Consider the following 22,032-nt stretch of genomic DNA (forward strand, 5'->3'; position numbering starts at 1 on the left):
TATGATGAGATATATCAGTGTATTCTCCTTAAACTTGGAGACACAGGTAAGCTTTTATCGAGGCATTTGTGTGACAACAGGTTTTATCTCCTCGTTTTTGCGAGTGGGCTTACCTGCGCTTTTGCAGCGGACCCTAAGATGCAAGGATCTGTGACGGAAAAAACTGCAAAGAGCAACTGCACGCCGTCAATCAACAGCAACAAAAAGATACTGACAGCCTTTTTCACACAGCAGTACTTTTAGTCAGAACATTTCACACCGGTCAGGCTTTTAAATCTCATATCGTGTAAATGTCGGCTTATATACACCGGGGGTTAAGAGGCAGAGACAGGTTTAAAATTTAACAAAAACACTTCGCCCGACAACGACATTCGGAGGAAAATTCGAGTCAAAAGTTGGTACACGACATTCTAAACGACATGTGGGCGTGAGTTGATAAAGAGCCGAGAAACAGGTCAAGAATTCAACAATCTGGACAGAACTAAAAAGAGCCACTCCTGGACATGATACTTACCCAGGACAAAGGGGGGAAAATGATATATATATATATATATATATAATGTACTTTTTTGCAAATTGTAAAGCATTGGAGACAACAGCATCAAGAAAAAAGGCAAGTATCTTTTTCAATATTACATCATCACAGTGGTGTACTTACTGAATTAGAAGGGCTCAACTCGGACGAAGACCGCCCCAACGAATCTACACAAGCCTTGCATTTTGACAAAACTAACAATCGGGAAAAGCAGCAGCAGCAACAGAACAGAACGGACTCTTTTGCAGATTTCAAAATGTATATGTGAAGAAAACATTTGTCAGAACAAATGAATCAGGGCAAAAGAGAGACAAAAGATAGATATATATGTTCAATGCATTGGATTCAGTGGTACTTTTTACCTCACTGTCCTGCAAGAAGGAAACAAGCAACAAAATATAGATATATACTGTATATTCATGTATGCAGCAACTACGATTCGACATTTGAGCGACAACTTTGCATGGGAGATAACACACAAAAAAGAACGTGCTTACCGCTTTTGTCTACACTGCGCTGTGGAGAAGGGGGTCTTACGGTGCCAACCGGCGGCCCCTCGACCCGTATTAGAGGAGCCACATGTGTTTCAGAAGTACAGGCGGATACGGATACTACTCGTGCTGAATATTGAGACGTTTGAAACCGCGCGTGATCGTTTTAGAGACTGGCCTGGCGTCGCTTTCAACATTCACTTTGTACTTTACTTTCCCCGCCCCCCCACGTTTCAGAAAACAAACAAAAAACATACAGAAATGCAGTTTTAACCCTTTTATAGTTGTGGCATTGAACCCCGACTTACCGACACAGGTTTAAGTTTGTTTTATTGCAAAAACACAACAGGTACGTTTTAAAACTGAGATGATTTTTACATGAGATTTTTACTACAGAACATTTGATACAAGCTGGAATGACCGTTCAATGTGTAATAGTAATAATAATAATAGTTTGACCCCCACTAAAAACAAAGAATTTACAAAGAGGAAAAAAGCAACAACAAAAGAAAACAAAAAAGGCAAAAATATGTCAGACTGTCTAAAGGACGTTGGCCGGTTTGGAAAGTCACCGCTGTTAAATAAACCAAGGACCAAGTTAAGATCTTCATCAAGTCGTCAGCATCCACAACAAACAATCACATAGGATTCTGTTTTCGACACACTGAAGCATTTATGCACTTATGTCCACTTCACATTACTGGCCCTGTGCAGAGGAAATACATAGAAAAGAAATACACGGCACGTTAACAGCGGAAACAGAGCCACGCCCTAATTATAAAGCCTGTTTGGGGAGAAGGTCATGGTAAGTGCTGACGGTCGAGTCACGGGCCGACCTGTGGGAACCTGCTGGGCAAAGGCGTTACGGTACAATGTGGTGCATGCTGGGTAAAGGGCAGGGAGGGGGGATGGGGCGTGGTCAGGTGTGTGGTGGAGGTACCTGAGGGGCCTGTGGAGCCTGGGGGTTTCCTGAGCCGTAGTACGCGGCCTGTTGCCTGTAATACTCGGCCCAGGCGGCGCTGTAGTCGGGCTGGCCACCGGGGGCGGCAGCTGGAGCGGCAGCAGCGGCCGCCTGAGGGGCCGCCTGACCTGAAGGGCCGAGAGGAGACGGGGTTATAAATCAGACTGCTGAGAGGAGACGGGTTTTATAACCAGACTGCTGAGAGGCCGAGAGGGGAGACAGGTTTTATAACCAGACTGCTGAGGGTCCGAGAGGGGAGACAGGTTTTATAACCACACTGCTGAGGGTCCGAGAGGGGAGACAGGTTTTATAACCAGACTGCTGAGGGTCCGAGAGGGGAGACAGGTTTTATAACCACACTGCTGAGGGTCCGAGAGGGGAGACAGGTTTTATAACCAGACTGCTGAGGGTCCGAGAGGGGAGACAGGTTTTATAACCACACTGCTGAGGGTCCGAGAGGGGAGACAGGTTTATAACCAGACTGCTGAGGGTCCGAGAGGGGAGACAGGTTTTATAACCAGACTGCTGAGGGTCCGAGAGGGGAGACAGGTTTTATAACCACACTGCTGAGGGTCCGAGAGGGGAGACAGGTTTATAACCAGACTGCTGAGGGTCCGAGGGGGGAGACAGGTTTTATAACCACACTGCTGAGGGTCCGAGAGGGGAGACAGGTTTGTAACCAGACTGCTTATGGCCCGAGGGGGGAGACAGGTTTGTAACAGGACTGCTGAGGGCCCGAAAGGGGAGACAGGTTTTATAACCAGACTGCTGAGGGGCCGAGAGGGGAGACAGGTTTTATAACCAGACTGCTGAGGGTCCGAGAGGGGAGACAGGTTTATAACCAGACTGCTGAGGGTCCGAGGGGGGAGACAGGTTTTATAACCACACTGCTGAGGGTCCGAGAGGGGAGACAGGTTTGTAACCAGACTGCTTAGGGCCCGAGGGGGGAGACAGGTTTGTAACAGGACTGCTGAGGGCCCGAAAGGGGAGACAGGTTTTATAACCAGACTGCTGAGGGGCCGAGAGGGGAGACAGGTTTTATAACCAGACTGCCGAGGGGGGAGACAGGTTTTGTAACCAGACTGCTGAGGGGCCGAGAGGGGAGACAGGTTTTATAACCAGACTGCCGAGGGGGGAGACAGGTTTTGTAACCAGACTGCTGAGGGGCCGAGAGGGGAGACAGGTGACTGCTGAGGGGAGACGATATGAAGTATTGCGATAGAGATATGGAATGAGGGAAGCGTGTTCATTTTGAGCAGTAATCTTTCGGTGATATTCATCCTGCATTGATCAGTTTGTGCTCTTAACACACGTCAATGTGAGGACGGGGGAGGGGCAGATGTGAGCCCGTGAGAATGAAGCTAAACAACCCGGGTGCAAGACAAATGTGTGACAGGATGAAGGATTTGCCTCTTCTGTAGCTCAAGAGCCACACACAAAACGCAGATTACAGCCGTGGAATGTAATTTAACAAATAACCTCTGGCCTTTGAGCCACTTTTATTTAGAATGTGAGAAGGGGAACGAACCCACCACAGGGGGCTCGATGTGGCAGGACAGAAACCTTCATACTTTTTCTTTTGGGCGGCTGAGAGTGCAGCTCCTCTACAGCAGAGGGCGCTAGAAGAGTACAGCCGCCCTCACATACTCAGGTTATGGCAGTACATAAAGTACACAAACCTTGTTTCTTATAGTACTCCTCCCAGGCCTTGGTGTAGTCCTGAGGCGGCTGATTCTGCTGACCTGAGGCAAAAAGAAAAGGCGTTACATCCAAATCTAACTTTACTCATCTAAACATTCAACATCAAGAAGACCACCACAAACATGAATTTGGATTACCAATTCCACTCAACAGCAGTTCAGCGTTTGAACTCATCATTTTGGATGAAGTCAATTCAGTGTTTTCAGTGCTCTTGTCCTAAACTAACTTTGGTTGTGTTAAACCCCGAGTCTCGTTTAGAATGACATGAAAGAGGAAGATCTTAACAGCAGGTGGCGCCAGAGGCTGTCGAGACTGCTGCGTGTTAATACAAAGACATTAAAACTACAGGATATACCCGTTTTCTTGTAATATTCCTCCCAGGCCTTGGTGTAATCTGTCTGTCCGCCCTGAGCTGCGCCCTGAGGGTCACCTGTTAAAAAACACCTGTCATTAGTCACTGCTGCTCAGCACTTGGTCTTCTTCTCTCCTCCAAGTCTTCATCTGCAGCCGTGACGGAAAAATACCCCAAATCCTGTCCAGATGAAAGGCCCCATCTAACTCTCCTGTAAATCCTCCCAGGCAGAGGTCTACACTGGTCTAAAGCCTCCCTGCTGCTCGGCGACATGACGCTGCGTGTGAGGGGGGGTGATACCTTGGCCGTTGGCTTGGGAGGTTCCTGGAGCTCCGGAGGCGGGCGGGGCCTGAGGCTGCTGTCCATACTGGGCGTAATACGCCGCCCAGGCCGCGGCGTTGGCGTCTGCGGCCGCTTTATCTGAGGAAAAAGATGAGTGAGGAAACAGATGAGTGAGGTGGGAATGTAACCATGGGTCTGTGAAACCAGAAGCAGAATGGACTCACTTGGATCAGGCTGGCCCTGCTGCCAGTGCGGGTAACCATTGCCCCATCCCTGAGGCTGGTACGGAGCGCCAGGGGGACCACTGAGGTTAGAGGGAGAACAGAAGGAGGACAGGGGGAGGACAGATTATCAAAGATGTATTTACGAGTTTGAGGCTGCGCGACGAGTCACGGAGCTCAGCCTCAAGGGTTAATTCAGATAAACAGGTCATTTCTGGAGGACGCCAGAACCGGTCCAGAACCAAGGGCCCTGTCATACACACTTTAAACAACTTCAGTACTCACTGGGGTCCAGGCGGGCCCTGGTTGTAGGGTCCAGGGTTGTAGGGTCCCATGGGTGCTCCGGGGGGCCCGGGCGGTCCTGGAGGGCCGTGAGGACCAGGGGGGCCTCCGATGGGATTCACTGGCCCCTGGAGTAACAAGAGACAGATTATTCACTGATACTCTGAACAGGTTTTTTACAGGAGAGTTTTGGTCTCAGATTAAATTGTGGTCGTTTTCCATCAGTCTTCAGCGTGGTGCATGAGTTATCATCACAGACCAACTTATCAAACATGTTACGCACAAATATTCATCTCATTAGGGATTATACACCTCTTATCGCAATCAATGACATTTAGACAATGCAGTAAACATATCATTTTACTTTTACCACCAGATCTTACAGAATAAACTAAAATGAACCCTGGAGTAGTGACAGTACGTAAGCGCGTAGTCGTAGTGACAGTACGTAAGCGCGTGGTCGTAGTGACAGTACGCAAGCGCGTAGTCGTAGTGACAGTACGCAAGCGCGTAGTCGTAGTGACAGTACGCAAGCGCGTAGTCGTAGTGACAGTACGCAAGCGCGTGGTCGTAGTGACAGTACGTAAGCGCGTGGTCGTAGTGACAGTACGCAAGCGCGTGGTCGTAGTGACAGTACGCAAGCGCGTAGTCGTAGTGACAGTACGTAAGCGCGTAGTCGTAGTGACAGTACGCAAGCGCGTAGTCGTAGTGACAGTACGTAAGCGCGTAGTCGTAGTGACAGTACGCAAGCGCGTAGTCGTAGTGACAGTACGCAAGCGCGTAGTCGTAGTGACAGTACGCAAGCGCGTGGTCGTAGTGACAGTACGTAAGCGCGTGGTCGTAGTGACAGTACGCAAGCGCGTGGTCGTAGTGACAGTACGCAAGCGCGTGGTCGTAGTGACAGTACGCAAGCGCGTAGTCGTAGTGACAGTACGCAAGCGCGTAGTCGTAGTGACAGTACGTAAGCGCGTAGTCGTAGTGACAGTAAGTAAGCGCGTAGTCGTAGTGACAGTAAGTAAGCGCGTAGTCGTAGTGACAGTACGCAAGCGCGTAGTCGTAGTGACAGTACGCAAGCGCGTAGTCGTAGTGACAGTACGCAAGCGCGTAGTCGTAGTGACAGTACGCAAGCGCGTAGTCGTAGTGACAGTACGCAAGCGCGTAGTCGTAGTGACAGTACGCAAGCGCGTAGTCGTAGTGACAGTACGCAAGCGCGTAGTCGTAGTGACAGTACGCAAGCGCGTAGTCGTAGTGACAGTACGCAAGCGCGTAGTCGTAGTGACAGTACGCAAGCGCGTAGTCGTAGTGACAGTACGCAAGCGCGTAGTCGTAGTGACAGTACGCAAGCGCGTGGTCGTAGTGACAGTACGCAAGCGCGTGGTCGTAGTGACAGTACGCAAGCGCGTAGTCGTAGTGACAGTACGCAAGCGCGTAGTCGTAGTGACAGTAAGTAAGTGCGTAGTAAAAGTATGAAAGTGCGTAGTTAAAGTATGAAAGTGCGTAGTAAAAGTATGAAAGTGCGTTTAAGTGCGTAGTAAAAGTATTTAAGTGCGTAGTAAAAGTATTTAAGTGCGTAGTAAAAGTATGTACCCCGATCTTCTCCTCGACCAGCTGCCGGGCGTAGTCGATCTGCTGAGGCGACCCGCGCACCGTGAACATCTTCACGTTGGGGTCAGAGTTCGGGGGTGGGTTTCTCTGCAGCTCCAGCCGCGCCCCCGACTGTTGACTGATGCCTTTGATCGTCTCTCCTCCTGAACACAACAGCGTCACCGTCAGGTCGGCTCATGGTGCGGCGCCGAGAGCAGGAGAAGCTCTTGTTGCCGTGAACAAGGACGAATACTAAACTTCCTTTAACGTCGTTTGTCTTTAGTCTCGTCATCTTCACTTATTGTATTTTCAAACATGTGGTTTAACTACTGACTCCAAGCGCCCCCTACAGGTCGGACAACCCATTGAACTAAAATGCAGTTGCTTAATATATTATTGGGTTTATAATTTCACTTCCCGGGGCCAAAACTCATTAAATGTCACTATTTTTTAATTAATTTTTAAAGAGTCAAGTTGTTTCGTTGTCTAGATTTTGCATAACCTTTTCTGGAATGAGTTTGGTGTGATGTCACTTCCTGTCATTTTCTACAGAATTCTCCACAAATACCTGCTCGATTGGTGTAAAAGTACAAAACTACAAAGTATCCTTACATCAAATAGTCAAAATTAGAAAATGGTGTAAACCTGTCATACACACTTTAAACTAGTGATGGCGCCGCTTTCTGACGCCTCTAATTACTTTTTTCTTTCCACATGAAACGACAACTAATCTGCATCTTATACTTTGACCTTTGAACTCTTAGCATACAAAATGGAGGGTGGTCTCAGAGTAGATTGTGGTTGGCAGGTTTCATCAGCCTTCAGCGTGGTGCATGAGTTCATCATAGACATGCTCAGTCGTGTTTAAAAACCGTCTGGACACTGACCTTTGCCGATGATCAGGCCGGTCTTCATGGTCGGCACGGTGAAGCTGAACTCCTGCAGACCTCCGGGAGGGCCCATGTTCCAGTTGCCCTGGCCTCTCCCGCGGCCCCTGCCGCCGTGTCCCGGAGGACCGCCCGCCTGGACGCTCCGGAGCAGGTCCGAGATGATCTCGGCCGCGTGTTGGGCCGCGTCCGGCGGGCCCATGATCTGTGCTATCCTGTCGGGAGTGCTGCCATCGTCTGGTGAGGAGGGGGAACGGAGCAGGGTTAAAATACAGCAGGTACAATGGAAAGAAAAGGGGAAGCGAAAGGGGAACGGTTGGTCTCAGATTTGTTGTGGTTGGGGTCATCCATCAGTCTTCAGCGTGGTGCATGAAGTCTCATCACAGACCAGGAAGTCAAAGTCTAAAACTAGTGAAACTATTGTTTAAAACTGAGCTTCTGCAAATAAACCAATACCACTAAGATAGATCAGGTGGACGAATTAGCATAGCAACACCAAAGGGTCTCAATGCTAACCCAACTTAAAAAGGACAAGAAAGAATTGATAAAAATACATCCGAGGATAAACTGTGGTGCCATTTTAAATACAAAAAATGTATTTTAAGCTTGCATTTGAGACAAAGATCGTAAATGTTGTACTTTAACACTGAATCTGACTATTCACCAGCGACTAATTCATTGACGCAGCGGCGCGGGACGAATATCAGTTTTCTCCGAGTCATGCTATACAATCAACATCTGAACGGGTTACGGTACATTTTGTTGTCCTTTTTAAAATTGCCCTCTTCCTTTGACCCACAGGACTTGCCACAGTAAAGATTCCAACATCAGACAGTAAGATTGACAGCGTGTGAAGGCCTTTACGTACAACACAATCACTTCACTGGAGGAAACGTCTGTTTATTAAAGCAGGTTGTGTCTCAAGAAAACACCAAAAATAGAATAGTTGGGTCTTTATGTTGATTTAATAACACTGTCATGTTTGTAATAAGGTTCTCACACATTTTAGAGTCTCTGTAGTCTAGTTAACCATTACAAATTATCACAAGTCGCTTAAGGATCATCTCAAAATGGGTTGAAGCTAAGTGGCGGCCCGCACAGGGAGCAGGGCGGGCGCGCGGCGCTGTCGCCAACGCGGCTGGTGCAGGAAAGTTGAAAAAGCTTTTTTGCGGCAAGACGTGGCGCAGCAAATTATCAAGAGATTTGGCTCTAGTAACGTGCTACGCACTGACCGGAAGAAGGAAACAAAATAAACCCGCATGAGGTTTCGGCCAATCACAGAAGACGCGAGATTCTCACCGAGATGAAAGCGTGTGTTCTGCTTCTGTCATTCTGACATGTCTAAAGTCTAAATGCAGGCAATTGACAATTACAGGTTTTGAAAAGAAACATCAGTTTCTCACTCTCTCATCCTCTTGAGACTTTCTCAATGTGGTCATCTCAGTTTGGGTTGAATGGAATGTGTCGTAGGGCCCCTAGGGCCCGTGGACCATGTGGATTGAGTAAACAAACATGAGTGACAGGTGACATTTGGAGAGTTCATAACTTCTAAATATAAACTTACCAAAGGATGTTCAGGGATGTTCACTAGAGGTGAGCAGGGTCTCTCAAGCTACTATCGTTTTATCAACGCGTAAAATTTTATGTGAAGCCAGACTTAAGTCTTTCTGGGGGGGTCTAGTCGTTATCAGCCAAGTTCAGGAAATAAAGCACCAATAAACCGACTAAAGCCCACAGACTATTTAATACTGACCTGGTTTGAACTGGATCCGGACGCCGGTGTCGTTCTGAATTTTCTTGATCATCTCTCCGTTTCTGCCGATGACGATCCCGACAGCGAAGCGCGGGACAGGAACCTGAGGGATCAGCAGCGTTCAGGGGGAGAAGGAGTTTAAAACCGCGTTCGCTCGACAGACAAAGCTCAAAAAGAAACCCCTCCGAAGCCTCACATCTAAACCTTCTCCTCCACCACCACCGCCGCCGCCGCCGCCGCCGCCTCCACCACCACCTCCTCCTCCTCCACCTCCTCGAGAGCCGTACTCTCCTCTCTGCTCCCTGAAGCCCTGGTCCCGGATCAGCTCCAGCACCATCTCTTTGGCTTGCTGCAGATGGCAAAGAAAAGACCGTTAAAATGACTAAAAACACAAAACTGCACCGAGTGAGACCAACAGAGTGACGTCATTTGGGCTGATTACAGACGCCTTTTTACTTTTGTTAGGCCGGGGTTAGACGTTTGTTTATACTTGTATACTTATACTCCGGAGCAACTTATGTGATATTGTTATTTTCACACCTGCAACTGCATTTCATACTCCAGTGCGACGATGTTTTTTCTTCTTATAAATTTTTTCGCTGGTGCGACTTAGTCTGTAAGATACAGTATATAATGAAAACTAAAATTAATAATGAAATCAAATGAGAGAATTAGTCTTCATGAAGACTTCTAACCAGACAAAACCTTTTTCTCAAAAAAATAAATATAACAACGTAAAATAGTTTGACACTTAGAGACAATATCAGGGCTGCCACTAATTATTTTATTAGCAAACTAATACTAAATTCTCATTTCAACCTTTTATTTGTAAAGTCTTATAACAAAAAATAGTTATTAAATTCTATATTTAATATAACCTTTGTAATGTAAAGTCTGTAGTGAGTCAGTTCAGTCCAAATTATCATTTATTTCAGCTTCCAGTTATTTGCAACATTTAAAGGACTTTAAAAACGCAAATCCGGTCTGTTTGAATGGTGTAAATGATCCCTATGGAAACAATCTTAATAGTTCATTCTGAAGTGTCCGTGGGATGAGGGCAAGTCTCAGATTAGATTGTGGTTAGCGTTTTCCATCAGACTTCAGCGTGGTGCATGAGTTTCATCATAGACCTTCTCATCCCACATTATCCATTGACACTTTTTAAACTACTGTAAACCACGTCGCTCAAGTTTTCTGCAGTAAAACTTAAATAAAGCCGGTGTTAAAGCGCTTCCAGGCCTTCGTTGTCAGGAAAGTCATGGATTGTTTAACAGATGAGTGTGAAACCACGGCATAACCTTGGTAAATCGTGCACTTACCTGAACTTTAAAAGGATCTCCTGAAATCCTGAGCGGTTTGTCGGCGCCCGTGTTCTGAGGGCCGTCCTGGATCATGACCATTTTGACTCCAGCTCTCTCCTGCCAAAAGTAACACACATTTACTTTATGCACACAATCATATGCGTTTGTACCAATTATACAGAATACTATTTCTTTCTTTGGCCCAATTTACTTATCGACTTCAAAGATTTGAGTAAAATGTCTTTAATTGAGCCGGAAGCATTTGTCGCTTGCTCGGATCTCATTCATTTTTTAAAACTTATTAGTTGAAAACATTAAGATTTATGCTTTTAGTCCAGAATAATTACTTTGAATTTAGTTTGCACTTTGACAAACACTAAGCAGCAGAGGCGGGCGACATGACTAATAATCAACCTTTGATTTGACTCAATTTAGTCTTAAAACATAAAAAACAGAACTTTGTGGTGCTCTGTGGAGGAGTGGTTACGGCACAGCACATATGCCAGACTACATGTGCAGCCGGCCGCAGTGTCGTTACGTTTTACTGCATGTCCTCCTCTCACCCCCATTTCACACCGACTCTTTCCAGTCTAATAATGCACTAACTGAACGTTTATCATTTAAACTCTACAGCGCCATATGTAACATTCTAATAAATTCTGAGCTTTCTAAATATTCACCACGATTCATTTAAAAGCACCTTTCACAACTCTCTGAACTCAAGTTTTGTCGTCCTGGTTAAAGCTAACAAACCGGAATAGATGCTTTTACACTACATCTGTGCCGGGGCTAAACAGATTAGACTTTATTACATTAGATACAGGCTCTTTGTACAAATAGACCTAATTTATTTCCTCCAAAACCACTTGCTTTTACTGACGAGGAAAGGAAGCTCATCGACAACCCGAAATGACTCGAACTCAATTAAAATGTGATTAATTGTGCCGCTCTACAGTGCAATAAGTGACAGACGCATCATCAGTTCAATCAGTTCCTTATAAATGTGTCAATAATGCATAAGACTTAAAGATTAGCTCGAAAACAAAATTAAAAGCCTAGCGGTGCCGACCTGTAAGCTCTTGATGGTCTCGCCTCCTTTTCCGATCACGAGTCCGGCTTTAGACGCAGGGACCATAATCTCCTGGACTGACATTCCTGGACCGTCGTTGTTGTTGTTGTGGTGAAAGGAGGGAGTGGGACGGCCCTTCTCCACGATTTCCTGCAGCAACCGCTTGGCCCCCCTGAAAGAGGAACAAGGCGCAGCCGCTCGGTGAGGGTCTTGGTAAAGGTCGAGCAGGTCAAATGGAAATTGACCAGAAAGAATAATCAAGGGAGTAATGGAGGACATTTAAGTGCCTCTTAAGTGTTGTATAAGTACTCAAGTCGCACTCAGGGGTGTTAAACCGCACTGAGCACGTAACAGAGTGAAGACATTTCGCCCGTTTGACTGGCACCTTTATTTGGCCTTGTTTTCTACTTGTAATTACACAAGTGCGCAACCAGAGGGCGCTTATGTGCTCCCATACAACCGTGAAGGCACGCATAGTCCGGAAAAACACGGGATTTTCACTATAAGTCGTATCTTTTTTCATAGTTTTGTGCGACTTATATACTTTCTCTGGAGCGACTTATGCAATATTGTTATTTTCACACTTGCAACCGCATTTCATACCCCAGTGTGACTTCTCTATTATGCATTTTTTAGCTGGTGCAACTTATACTCTGGTGCGACTTAGTCCGGAAAATACGGTAATTTGCCAATACTCATCGGTTTATTCAACGTTAGTGAAGAAAACGGACTGGATCGTTTTGCTTTTTGCAGACAGAAAACCATCCATCTTTTACATGCAATATTTATAAATAAAATATTGCAGCAAAAAAAAAAAAAGTTTTATTCTCTTCAATAAAACCTTTGTCATGTCCAAGTCTTGTGTTTTAGTCTGTACATATTTCAGATTCCTGTTATAGGCAACCTATAAAGGACTTCATTTAAACAGGATGTGCGTTTTAAATGATCACTATGGAAACGCTCTAAATGGTTCATTCGGAACTGTCAGTGGGATGAGGGCAAGTCTCAGATTAGATTGTGGTTAGCGTTTTCCATCAGACTTCAGCGTGGTGCATGAGTTTCATCATAGACCTTCTCATCCCACATTCATTGACACTTTTTAAACTACTGTAAACCACGTCGCTCAAGTTTTCTGCAGTAAAACTTAAATAAAGCCGGCGTTAAAGCGCTTCCAGGCCTTCAATGTCAGGAAAATCAGGCATTATTTAACCTATGTGTGGGAAACCTCGTAAATCACGACATAACCTTGGTAAATCGTGCACTTGAACTTTAAACGGATCGCCAGAAATCCTGAGCGGTTTATAGACTTATTTTTAGTCATTTGTGTTGTGCAGAGTTCAAAGACCTGTCGCTGCTCTGCATTTTTACTCTCAGAACGCAGCGTGGTCCGATTATGACTCGTGCGGTTTAAAAAAAAGCACCGCTCTGACAGACTATGGACCGCGAAGGGCTCAACCCGTCTACATCATGAGTCCCACTCTAAATGAGCTTTGGGTCATCGTAGTTTCATTATTTCACAGCAAATTCGTCATTTAGTCCAAAAATATCCAACGATATTTCATGTTCGTGATGATTGACAATTACACTGAGGTCCCGGAAGAACATTTGCTTTTCATTTTCCTTTTGACACCTCAAAAACATTTAACCTGTTACCACCCACCTGTCCACCGGCGAGCATTTTCTATATCTCAAATATTCTCTTACACTTTTATTTCCGTGGTCAATACCAGCAAGCCATACATCATTTTAAAGCTTATTTTCTCAACAAAACGAATATGTCATTGATTTACATTGAGTAATATGCCCCAAGAAGCAATTGCCAATAGTTTGTGAGAAAGTCTCAACTTTTACAAACGCATGTCCTACCTGTTTGCTGTTTATGACGGACGAAACGGCTTTAATTCTGTACATCCTTGTACTCAGTCTGTCCGTAAGGAACCATTGAAAAACAATATCCACTTGTATTTTTCCTGAAGTTTTCTGATTTCGAGATATTGTCAAGTAAACAAACTTTTTTTCGTTTCTCGCCGGACGAGAATGCGCTGTCCGGCGCATTTCTCCGTCCATAACAAATGACCTTTTTGACCTATAAAATAATGTTGGATATCCTTTTCTTCAGACTGTTACCTACAGAATGAGACCATCCACGATTTTTTTATGTCCACGGGTTTGTTTGCTACAGCCTCCGCAAAAAAAAAATGCGCCGCTTGCAACGCACATGGATTAGTCCGTTTACATCTAAATAGATAAGATAATCCTTTATTGTCCACACAAGGGGAAATAGCGCCGCATGTGAGTGACGTAGCCGAGTTTGATTGACATATTATTCTAGCCAATAAAAATAGCTTTAGAAAGAGGGGTGGGACAAAGGGCTTATTGACACAGAATCATCTGTATTATCGTGCGTAAGGCTCAGTCAGGTAAGGCTGTAAAGAGCCAGATTTCTCGGCAGGATTTTGCGCATAAGGTTTTCTGATTTCATTAGCCTTTTGGACGAGCATTTTGTTAGATATAAAAAGAAAAGAAAATAAAAATATATATTTTTTTAACCTCTATATGGGAAAACTCATATTTACACATATATTGTTTTTAGCAGTTATAATTGATATTAGTGGCCTACAAAACATCAAAATGTATGTTTTATGATCATAGAGGAGCTAAAATTGTAATAAAACAGTTTGGCACAGTTGGCACATATTTGAATCACTTGTTCCGAATATACTTTGATACAAAAAGGTCAACAGCACCAAAATGCCTGTTCCCAGAGATCTGAAACTTTACACAGTTGCTGTCAATAAGATAAACATGTACAGTGAACAGCATATGCACACAATGAAGTATGTCATGCTCAGAACCATTACAAATTGACAATATTCAGGCGAGACTAAAAAAGGATGTTTTGTTTATGTTTGGGCCTCTGTAGTAGTGTAAGTTCTGAAGCCCTGACAGTGTTCATGTGCACATCTGCAGAAACTAGAAGGCCTTAGCTGTCTAATGATGCGTCACACTTGCATGTGGAACATAAGATCCTCTTTTAATAAGCAATGCCATTTGGGTCCAACCATTGTGCACAGGGCGAAAATAGGTGGATGGTAACAGGTTAAAAAGACAAAATGGAAGCCAAGCATTTATGTGTCAACTAAGGTCCAAGACACGATTACTTTGAGTTGAAATCCAAATAAATTTTTTAAATTACATTCTCAGCTAAATGTTCTTCACATCCTTGTGGTTTGTACAGTCCCAGAAACATGTCAGCAATTCAATGATGTGCCTTATGGTTTCCCCGTCTCCAAGGCAACCTGGCCGAGACGTGGCGGCAATTTTACACATTGACAAAGACGAGGCGGGTCAAAACGACGCTACTAACACATGGAAATGGACCGCCATCTCATACAGCACGATTTAAAATGTCCAAAGTCTATGGAACATACCGTATTTTCCGGACTATACGCCACACCCTTTTTCATAGTTTTGGCCGGGGTACGACTTATACTCCTGTGCGACTTGTGTGTTGTTTTTTCTTCTCCGTTTCTCCGCATTTATTGGCTGGTGCGACTTATAGTCCAGAAAATATGGTATAAGAGAAATGGCGTATTACTTACATGATAGAGTCTGGGGATCCTGTTAAAGTGACGGAGCGATCTGGCATTCCTCCGCTGTCTATAAAGCACAGAAACACGATCAGAGCGGATTCAAAACGCCCATTTCTCATTTGCTGCAGTGACCTACCGGGCGCGATCTGTATTTTACACCCGGACTCTTGCTGTATCCGTGAAATCTGCTCTCCGCCTCTTCCGATAACTGCAAAAGAGAAAACAGGTCAGTCGCACGTCCAGCGTCTTAGACACAAAAAGTACTTTTAGAAGGTGAAACTCACTAAATCCAACCATCCCGTCTGGAACTTTGATCTCTTCATTTGTCGCCCTGAAGGAAACGGAACAAAAGCAAGATTAAAAGATGACAAATGTTTGAGTTAAGAATCGATAAGTAGGGACGTAACTACCAATTATTTTACAAGTCCATTTGTTGTTATTTCTATTGCACATTGGACATTTTTAAACACATTTTACAAATAAAGTTTATTACTGAGGATAATCTGACATGCATTATTAAATCAAAATGTCAGAAATAAAACGGTCTTATTTAAAAAAAAGTATGTGTATGTTTTTTCATCTATATAGACCAGATAACGATTAAGTGCGACAAGACGAGTTTAGACGCTCCTAGTCAATTGCTGCAGCTCTCGTTTGTAGCATTAAAAGTCACATGACATGAAACTGGAACTCTTGTTTTTCTATAATCAAGGAGCCGCCAAAACGACAAAAGGATTTTAACTGGATTTGGACCCAGATGAAGAATTCGATCACATCAAATACACATTTCTCAGCTCGAGGCACCTTACGGAACTTTTGCATCGACACGGTGCCGATTAACAATCTTTACATTGCTAAAAATGAGTCGACTGTCGTGTGAACAGTCGATTAGTTGCGATTAACACCGACCTTCCGGGGCCACCCATCGCTGCCATCGCCGCAAACGCTGAAAATGACAAAGGTCACGGGTCACAAAAGCTACAAACGTAAAAACAATCATAGCGAAAGGATATTCATTATACTCACCGTCATTAGTTGCCACTTTCTTAGTCTCGGGTTGGTCTAGGGAATCAACACACAAAAACAAAAGAACACAAGTGAACACTTTACATTCCGGCGGTAAAAAGTAAAAAGCACAGCGTTTAGGAATCTGTGTGGAAAAGTGTTTGAATTGGAACGTGTTTGAATTAGAATGCGCGTGTTTGCATTAAGCGCGGCCACGACCCGAATGTAACCCGCGGTTACAGCAGAATATGTAAACGATAAACCGATGATCATTAGTGTACGTGAAATCTAGCCAGAACGGGTCAATGAATGGTCCGTTTGTTGTTCGAGATGAATACGACTTTATCTACGAGTTAAATTACTGCCACAAAAAGGTAAAAATTTCATTCGAGAACCCTGAAAGGCAATACAAAGCCGTTAGTGCGCTATGGTTTTATGTATGTACTTCGTTATGGCGTCTGAGGATGTAAAATGAGTGCAGACACATGCATCCGTGTACATGCATTACAGAGAAATTTAAAATAAAAAATGCAACGTGATGAGCTGTAGTCGACGTTTGGATGGAGAGATGGGTTGAGTTTATGCAGGCAGGTTAAAAAAAACTAGCAGGATTGAAGCGATTTGAGCCACTGACCGGCATTGAGGATAGGCATTGGAAAATACCCACCAGCGTCCTCCAGGGGCCTTTTCTGCCCTCCGTAACCAAAGTCACTCGTGGGGCCTCCGGTCACTCCATCGCCGCCGATCTTTGCTGCAATCTGAGACGAAGGGTGCACGGGAAAGTGAAACGATTATATCTATTTTTACAAAAGAGTGGATTCAAACGTCTATGCCCCATCTTTTTAACCTGCGGCACAATTTATAGTGTAAACACCCGGGGCACGTCACACTAAAGAACTTTTACGTTTAAAAATAAGTGGTATAATGTGGTGAATATTCTCCATTACACCGTCTGATTCCTTAAATTGGGAAATGGTGATCGTTTTACTTTTCGTGTGTTTAGTATACTCCAAAATGGTAAATTATTTTGTTAAATCCGTTTTCTTGACAGTGGAGGATTTATTTCACTTCAATGGACTGACCACGAGTCCAACTCTTAAGTTTAATCGAGCGATAGCCTATAATACCCAGATAATTAAACAGATCCATGGATAAATCAACCAATTGATTGAAATGATCATTAAATGTAAGATTCATTAGACTGAAACGTGCTGTACTGAGAGAAGAGGCTTTATAACTAAATGTGTAAAATGCGCTTTAATAAATAAGTGTGTGGCATTTTTATCTTCATTGTGGTCAAGTTTTACACAAAAAATATCATTCAAGAGTCAAAGAATCCAGCAATCAGAATAATCTCTAGATTGGTCAAAAGCGGACATTTTATTAATTATCAAAGCTGTATCCATGACAAAATGTTGTTTGCCTCATCTAGATTTATAAATAGACAGTAAATTAAGAAGGTTAGAACACGTGTTTGAATCAAAGGACCCTGAACATTTCTTAAAATGCAATAAATCAAAGTGAAGCCTCAATTATTTAATTACATCTTGGATCGTTTCCCCAAGAAGCAAATTCACTGAAACTTAAGACCAAAACACGTGACTGATTTTGCCTGGAATGAACTCAAGTATTTAATGGAGATTGTGATCTGCAACGTGTTCAAATGGTTCGATACTTCAAAGTGGGAGAGAAGACAGCTAAAAAATATTCATGCATTTCAGAACACGTTTATAAAGTTTACGCTTAAATTACAAGATTTTTCTATAAAATGTCAACCTTTGCGATTTGTGACTATTAAAAGTTACCAAATACGCGATGCGCTTGCGATTTGTTAATCCGAAAAGGTTATACGTAATAAAATCTATACACCAAATATGACGTATTCGGTGATACAATCAGTTTTAATCCATACTATTAGCGTTTTAAAGCACTTAAATAACGCGTGTGCCGATCGAGGCCTAGTTTTCCGCCCGGAAGTCTGGAGCTAACAAAGGATCGTTTTTCACCCCGGTTAACCTCGCGTTTCCGTCACTTACCTGCAGTTACGTGAATCTGCAAAAGCTCATCAAACTACACGTGTTTTAGAAAGCGTTAACGCGCATTAAGTCAACGCAATTCGCCGGATCGTGCCTTATATAAAAGCATTAGTCATCGCGTTAGCATGTTAGCATTAGCTCGCCAGATGTGAGCGGCGGCGTGTACGGGGGAGAAGAAGAAAAAAAACGCAACACTTTCACGCTCGCCGCGCCTCAAATCCGAACTCGAATCGATTTTACTCAAGTCGTGCGTGACCGGGCGCGTGAGCCGAGTGCGTTCGCCGCGTTTACCTGTCGTGCTCGCTGCAGTGCGTCCTGAAAAGCGTCGTTCATTCCTCCGGGTGCGTTAGAGGACGGCGGCGCCACGCTGCTGTAGTCGGCCATATCTGCTCTGCTCCCAGCGCCAGCAGGGACAAGATGGACGCGCCCGGGCGGGATTCACGCGAAGTCTCGCGAGAGTCGAGGGGGGGCACGGTGGCGAGCCGCGCTTCAGCGGATTAAAGGAGACACGTTTACGCTACTTTCACTGACTTTTTTTTTTTTACTGTAACATCACTACATCATCATTTGACGTGTTGTTCATTGTAAACCGCAACATTGATCTAAAACGGCTAAGTGAGATGAGTACTTCCTGTTCAAACTATACAACTGGGAAGCCCCGCCTCTTCATTGTCGCATTTTGTCGTAGCAAACGGTGAATACCTCATGGGCTTTGTAACGCCAAAGCAATGGAAGGAGTACTTTTACGGACTACGACAGTCTGAGGACTACGAAAAGTCTGAGGAATAAAGTCTGGCGGTAATGCAACAATTGGATGCCAACCGCCATAAAACAACAACAACGTGAATCAGTCAGTCTTAATAGTTCAAACTAGTTGGAATTAAGTACGGAGATGTAGGAGGGGATAAGGGGTAGGTGAAAACAGGAATTGTCTGAGCACTCGAGCCTCGGCTGCAGAACAATGCAGCGTTACTCAAATACGCATCGTTCAATCAATGATGAGGAAACACCGCTTTTAAATTCAACTCACATGGCAAAACACCAATAATAATTCAAACTGCTGATTTCTACCTTTGAGGTGTAACTTTAATTTAATTACAAGTATTTTCACAGTAATGTGTTTTATTACAGTGAATGATTGTTAGTAACTTAGTTGCACCCAACACTGGCACCGATCCAGCTTTGTCTGATCCGGTGCCAATTTCAATACCTCGGCTTTAAAGTTTCTGGAGGTTAAAAAGCTGTGTCTCAGACCATATGGCCCTAACCTGTGGGGTGCCTCAAGGGTCAGTCCTGGGTCCCCTTCTGTTTAACCTCTACATGCTGCTGTTAGGTCAGCTGGTACGCAGTGAAAATGTGTCCTATCACAATGATGCAGACGAGTCAGATCTATGTTTCACTGATGGCAGGTGAATATGGACCAGTGGATTCAATCTGTCACTGCATCCAACAGATCAGTGTGTGGACCGGCCTCCTGCTGGTGCCAGAGGGCCTCCTGCAGGGCCTCCTGCTGGTGCCAGAGGGCCTCCTGCTGGTGCCAGAGGGCCTCCTTCTGGTGCCAGTTTGTGGATACAAAACAACTTTCTCCAGCTGAACTCAGACAAGACTGAAATCATCGTCTTTGTCACAGAAACAAAGAGAAAGTGTTAGCGTCAACTCCAGAGTCTCGCTTAAAACCTACAAACCAAGTTAGAAATCTGGGGGTAATAATGGACTCAGACTTGAACTTTTAACAGCCACATCAAATCATTAACATAAGCAGCTTTTTACCATATAAAAAACATTGCCAAAATCAAAAATATAGTGTCAAAACCAGATTTGGAGAGACTTATCCATGTGTTTGTCTCCAGTAGATTAGACTGTAACGGCCTGCTCACTGGCCTCTCCAAACGAGCTGTAAAACAGCTGCAGTACATCCAGAACGCTGCTGCTCGGGTCCTGACTAGAACCAGGAAGTACCATCATCGTCCTGTGCTCAGGGGCCGGCCTCCTGCTGGTGCCAGAGTCAAGACTAAACATGGGCCGGCCTCCTGCTGGTGCCAGAGTCAGGACTAAACATGGACCGGCCTCCTGCTGGTGCCAGAGTCAGGACTAAACATGGACCGGCCTCCTGCTGGTGCCAGAGTCAGGACTAAAACATGGACCGGCCTCCTGCTGGTGCCAGAGTCAGGACTAAACATGGACCGGCCTCCTGCGGGTGCCAGAGTCAGGACTAAACATGGACCGGCCTCCTGCTGGTGCCAGAGTCAGGACTAAAACATGGACCGGCCTCCTGCTGGTGCCAGAGTCAGGACTAAACATGGACCGGCCTCCTGCTGGTGCCAGAGTCAGGACTAAACATGGACCGGCCTCCTGCTGGTGCCAGAGTCAAGACTAAACATGGACCGGCCTCCTGCTGGTGCCAGAGTCAGGACTAAACATGGACCGGACTCCTGCTGGTGCTAAGAGTCAGGACTAAACATGGACCGGCCTCCTGCTGGTGCCAGAGTCAGGACTAAACATGGACCGGCCTCCTGCTGGTGCCAGAGTCAGGACTAAACATGGACCGGCCTCCTGCTGGTGCCAGAGTCAGGACTAAACATGGACCGGCCTCCTGCTGGTGCCAGAGTCAGGACTAAACATGGACCGGCCTCCTGCTGGTGCCCAGAGTCAGGACTAAACATGGACCGGCCTCCTGCTGGTGCCAGAGTCAGGACTAAACATGGACCGGCCTCCTGCTGGTGCCAGAGTCAGGACTAAACATGGACCGGCCTCCTGCTGGTGCTCAGAGTCAGGACTAAACATGGACCGGCCTCCTGCTGGTGCCAGAGTCAGGACTAAACATGGACCGGCCTCCTGCTGGTGCCAGAGTCAGGACTAAACATGGACCGGCCTCCTGCTGGTGCCAGAGTCAGGACTAAACATGGACCGGCCTCCTGCTGGTGCCAGAGTCAGGACTAAACATGGACCGGCCTCCTGCTGGTGCCAGAGTCAGGACTAAACATGGACCGGCCTCCTGCTGGTGCCAGAGTCAGGACTAAACATGGACCGGCCTCCTGCTGGTGCTCAGAGTCAGGACTAAACATGGACCGGCCTCCTGCTGGTGCCAGAGTCAGGACTAAACATGGACCGGCCTCCTGCTGGTGCCAGAGTCAGGACTAAACATGGACCGGCCTCCTGCTGGTGCCAGAGTCAGGACTAAACATGGACCGGCCTCCTGCTGGTGCCCAGAGTCAGGACTAAACATGGACCGGCCTCCTGCTGGTGCCAGAGTCAGGACTAAACATGGACCGGCCTCCTGCTGGTGCCAGAGTCAGGACTAAACATGGACCGGCCTCCTGCTGGTGCTCAGAGTCAGGACTAAACATGGACCGGCCTCCTGCTGGTGCCAGAGTCAGGACTAAACATGGACCGGCCTCCTGCTGGTGCCCAGAGTCAGGACTAAACATGGACCGGCCTCCTGCTGGTGCCAGAGTCAGGACTAAACATGGACCGGCCTCCTGCTGGTGCTCAGAGTCAGGACTAAACATGGACCGGCCTCCTGCTGGTGCCAGAGTCAGGACTAAACATGGACCGGCCTCCTGCTGGTGCCAGAGTCAGGACTAAACATGGACCGGCCTCCTGCTGGTGCTCAGAGTCAGGACTAAACATGGACCGGCCTCCTGCTGGTGCCAGAGTCAGGACTAAACATGGACCGGCCTCCTGCTGGTGCCAGAGTCAGGACTAAACATAGGGAATCTGCATTTCCAGTTTTAACATTCTTCCTGAAGATGTTAGACAGGTTCTACTCAGACAATGTTCAAATCTAAGATAAAAACAGTTTTGTTTAGCTGTGTTTGACTGAAAGGATTTTTCTTTGCACTCTTCTCTTTTATTTCTTAAACTGTTTTGTGATTTCTGTAATTTCTTTGTGATTTTAATGTATTTTTCCTGTTGTGTGAAGCACTTTGATTTGCCTTGTGTATCAAATGTGCTCTACAAATAAACTTGCCTTGCCTAA

General features: G+C 45.4%; 1 protein-coding gene across 1 annotated transcript; it reads right to left on the minus strand.

Moving 5' to 3' along the window:
- Window positions 1-1,339: 1,339 nt before the first annotated feature.
- Window positions 1,340-18,506, minus strand: fubp1 (far upstream element (FUSE) binding protein 1). The gene is made up of 20 exons (XM_072440673.1): window positions 18,345-18,506; window positions 16,652-16,775; window positions 16,039-16,074; window positions 15,922-15,958; window positions 15,297-15,343; window positions 15,149-15,220; window positions 15,022-15,079; window positions 11,420-11,591; window positions 10,369-10,467; window positions 9,246-9,398; window positions 9,050-9,152; window positions 7,297-7,533; window positions 6,413-6,573; window positions 4,829-4,953; window positions 4,547-4,626; window positions 4,341-4,460; window positions 4,044-4,118; window positions 3,667-3,729; window positions 1,967-2,115; window positions 1,340-1,732 (listed from the first exon to the last, which is right to left on the minus strand). The coding sequence occupies exons 1-20, from the start codon at window positions 18,435-18,437 to the stop codon at window positions 1,724-1,726; spliced, it is 2,013 nt and encodes a 670-aa protein (XP_072296774.1). The 5' UTR covers window positions 18,438-18,506; the 3' UTR covers window positions 1,340-1,723.
- Window positions 18,507-22,032: the final 3,526 nt, after the last annotated feature.

This window comes from Eucyclogobius newberryi, unplaced genomic scaffold (assembly GCF_026437365.1).
Source record: "Eucyclogobius newberryi isolate DKJ021-1_F unplaced genomic scaffold, fEucNew1.0.hap1 SCAF_12, whole genome shotgun sequence".
Taxonomy (NCBI): domain Eukaryota; kingdom Metazoa; phylum Chordata; class Actinopteri; order Gobiiformes; family Gobiidae; genus Eucyclogobius; species Eucyclogobius newberryi.

Excerpts from the sequence above, each read along its gene's own strand:
- fubp1 (XM_072440673.1), bottom strand. The coding sequence starts at position 18,437 with ATGGCCGACTACAGCAGCGTGGCGCCGCCGTCCTCTAACGCACCCGGA. Across the intron at positions 15,080-15,148 it reads TAAAATACAGATCGCGCCCG|ACAGCGGAGGAATGCCAGAT; the intron begins GTAGGTCACTGC and ends TGTGCTTTATAG. Across the intron at positions 4,461-4,546 it reads GCAGGGCCAGCCTGATCCAA|ATAAAGCGGCCGCAGACGCC; the intron begins GTGAGTCCATTC and ends CTTTTTCCTCAG.